This window comes from Sphaeroforma arctica, assembly GCF_001186125.1.
Source record: "Sphaeroforma arctica JP610 unplaced genomic scaffold supercont1.722, whole genome shotgun sequence".
In the NCBI taxonomy this organism is placed as follows: Eukaryota; class Ichthyosporea; order Ichthyophonida; genus Sphaeroforma; species Sphaeroforma arctica.
In genome coordinates, this window is record NW_014039836.1 from 4,900 (window position 1) to 6,607 (window position 1,708).

General features: G+C 36.7%; 1 protein-coding gene across 1 annotated transcript in view; it reads right to left on the reverse strand.

Moving 5' to 3' along the window:
* Nucleotides 1-568, reverse strand: part of SARC_08231 (hypothetical protein) — a gene marked incomplete at its 5' end in the record, with an annotated part of 3,510 nt that extends 2,942 nt beyond the window's left edge. The window contains 2 exons of the mRNA XM_014297794.1: nt 306-416; nt 498-568. Of these exons, the coding sequence (XP_014153269.1) occupies nt 306-416; nt 498-568 (182 nt within the window). The remainder of the gene's footprint in view (nt 1-305; nt 417-497) is intronic.
* Between the last annotated feature and the right edge of the window lie 1,140 nt (nt 569-1,708).

The window sequence follows — 1,708 nt, forward strand, 5'->3', positions numbered from 1 at the left end:
GCTGAGTGCAACAGATGACTGCGTTGCACGATCTAGAAACTAGTTCAGGAATCTACAACGTGATTAGCAACTGTAACTCCAAACCCGGTGCATTATTTATTAGCGTGTCTGCCGTTTATTAAGTTTAATTTTACCAGATTGGTGACGACTGTTGTAGTAATGTGCACCGAGAGCTGACTATAAAAACAATATCCCACAAACTTACATCGACTATCATAGAGTTCACTATCACCAGGCAGTCCTCTTCTGTACAATGTTCTTTAACTTCGTCTCGTGTGAGCAGCAATGGTAATCGGCTCCCATACTTATTCTTCAGTACTTCACGCGCGGCAACCGCGGTCTTACGATGTATCTCCATTACAAATGAAATAAACTCGATAGAGTACAAGTATTTAGTATTGTGATCTAAAGAATATCTATAAATATATATATATAAGTTATAACGGTGAGCTGGGTTGGTAAACGACGCCCACATTTGGTCAAACGACATGTCATACATGTCATGGCGGAATATTGTAGGACATGTCGGTCGCGATATGACGTCGACGGGTCTGCTGATGTCGTACATGTCGTCACGACATTTGTTTCGTGGTGTACTTTGTTGTGGTATTCATCCCAGCTGATGAGACGATGAGTGATGCCTGATGATTTTTTTTAAAGCGTCAATTTATTTCAACAAAATATTTTAAAACAACCATAGCCAAGGGCAAGAAGACTTTGTTTATACACCACCCGTCACATGGGTGTCGCACAGACAAAGTCAAGTCAACAACGTTGTTTAAAAAGAATAATAAAAATACACGCACATATTGAAAAGTTGGCTATGAATAAACATAACATTGCAAAAAAGCAATGACAGATATTGCACTCTTTGATATCTACGACATATTTAATTCCATAAATGGCACACGACGGCATACGTTGCACTAAAATTAAGTGTACACACTACACACTGACAGCTTACATCAAACACGTTTCAATTAATTAAAATGGAATATACATAATTTGCTTAAGGTTTTACTTCCCTACACCGACAAATGTTTTAACGATTTCACACAGTAAATTATAACCGAGGCTGTATCGATTAATAGATGATTATACGATAATTATATCATGCGTATACGAGATTCCGGTAATGTGAAGGCAAAAATCTCTTGCCCTTGGTCAGCGCATATAAATATGGTTAAATCTGCACTATTTCAATATTTAAAGTGCGATAATTCTACATGAAAATTTTTCATATCATTTTGTTCGTCAGTCTCTGTGCCATAGCTATCGCTTCAATCCCAGATCATTTTGTATGTTATATAGCAGATACATCAGTCCATAAATAATATAACTTAGATGAGGTTTGAACGTCTTGTTACGACCTCAGCGCACGATCAATTTCTTCACTGGCTATTTTGCTGCATGGGGTATGCTAGCCGAACAAACAGCAAGGAGACCATTCATATCTTGACAATCATCAAGTATGGTAATATAGTTGCTGTATTCTCCCGTGTTGATGAAGAATAACAACAAGTACCATTTCTGTCACTACCATATTGACCTTCGGAAATCTAGATCGAAATATGGAACAGATCTCCTAGCTTCATAATTCATTCACACATATTTCCATAGCCTTCTAACAAAAAACAGAAGGCTATGACATTTCATCAATGTAAATATATGCTATTTATGTATAAAGTATAAACCAATAATAAAATAA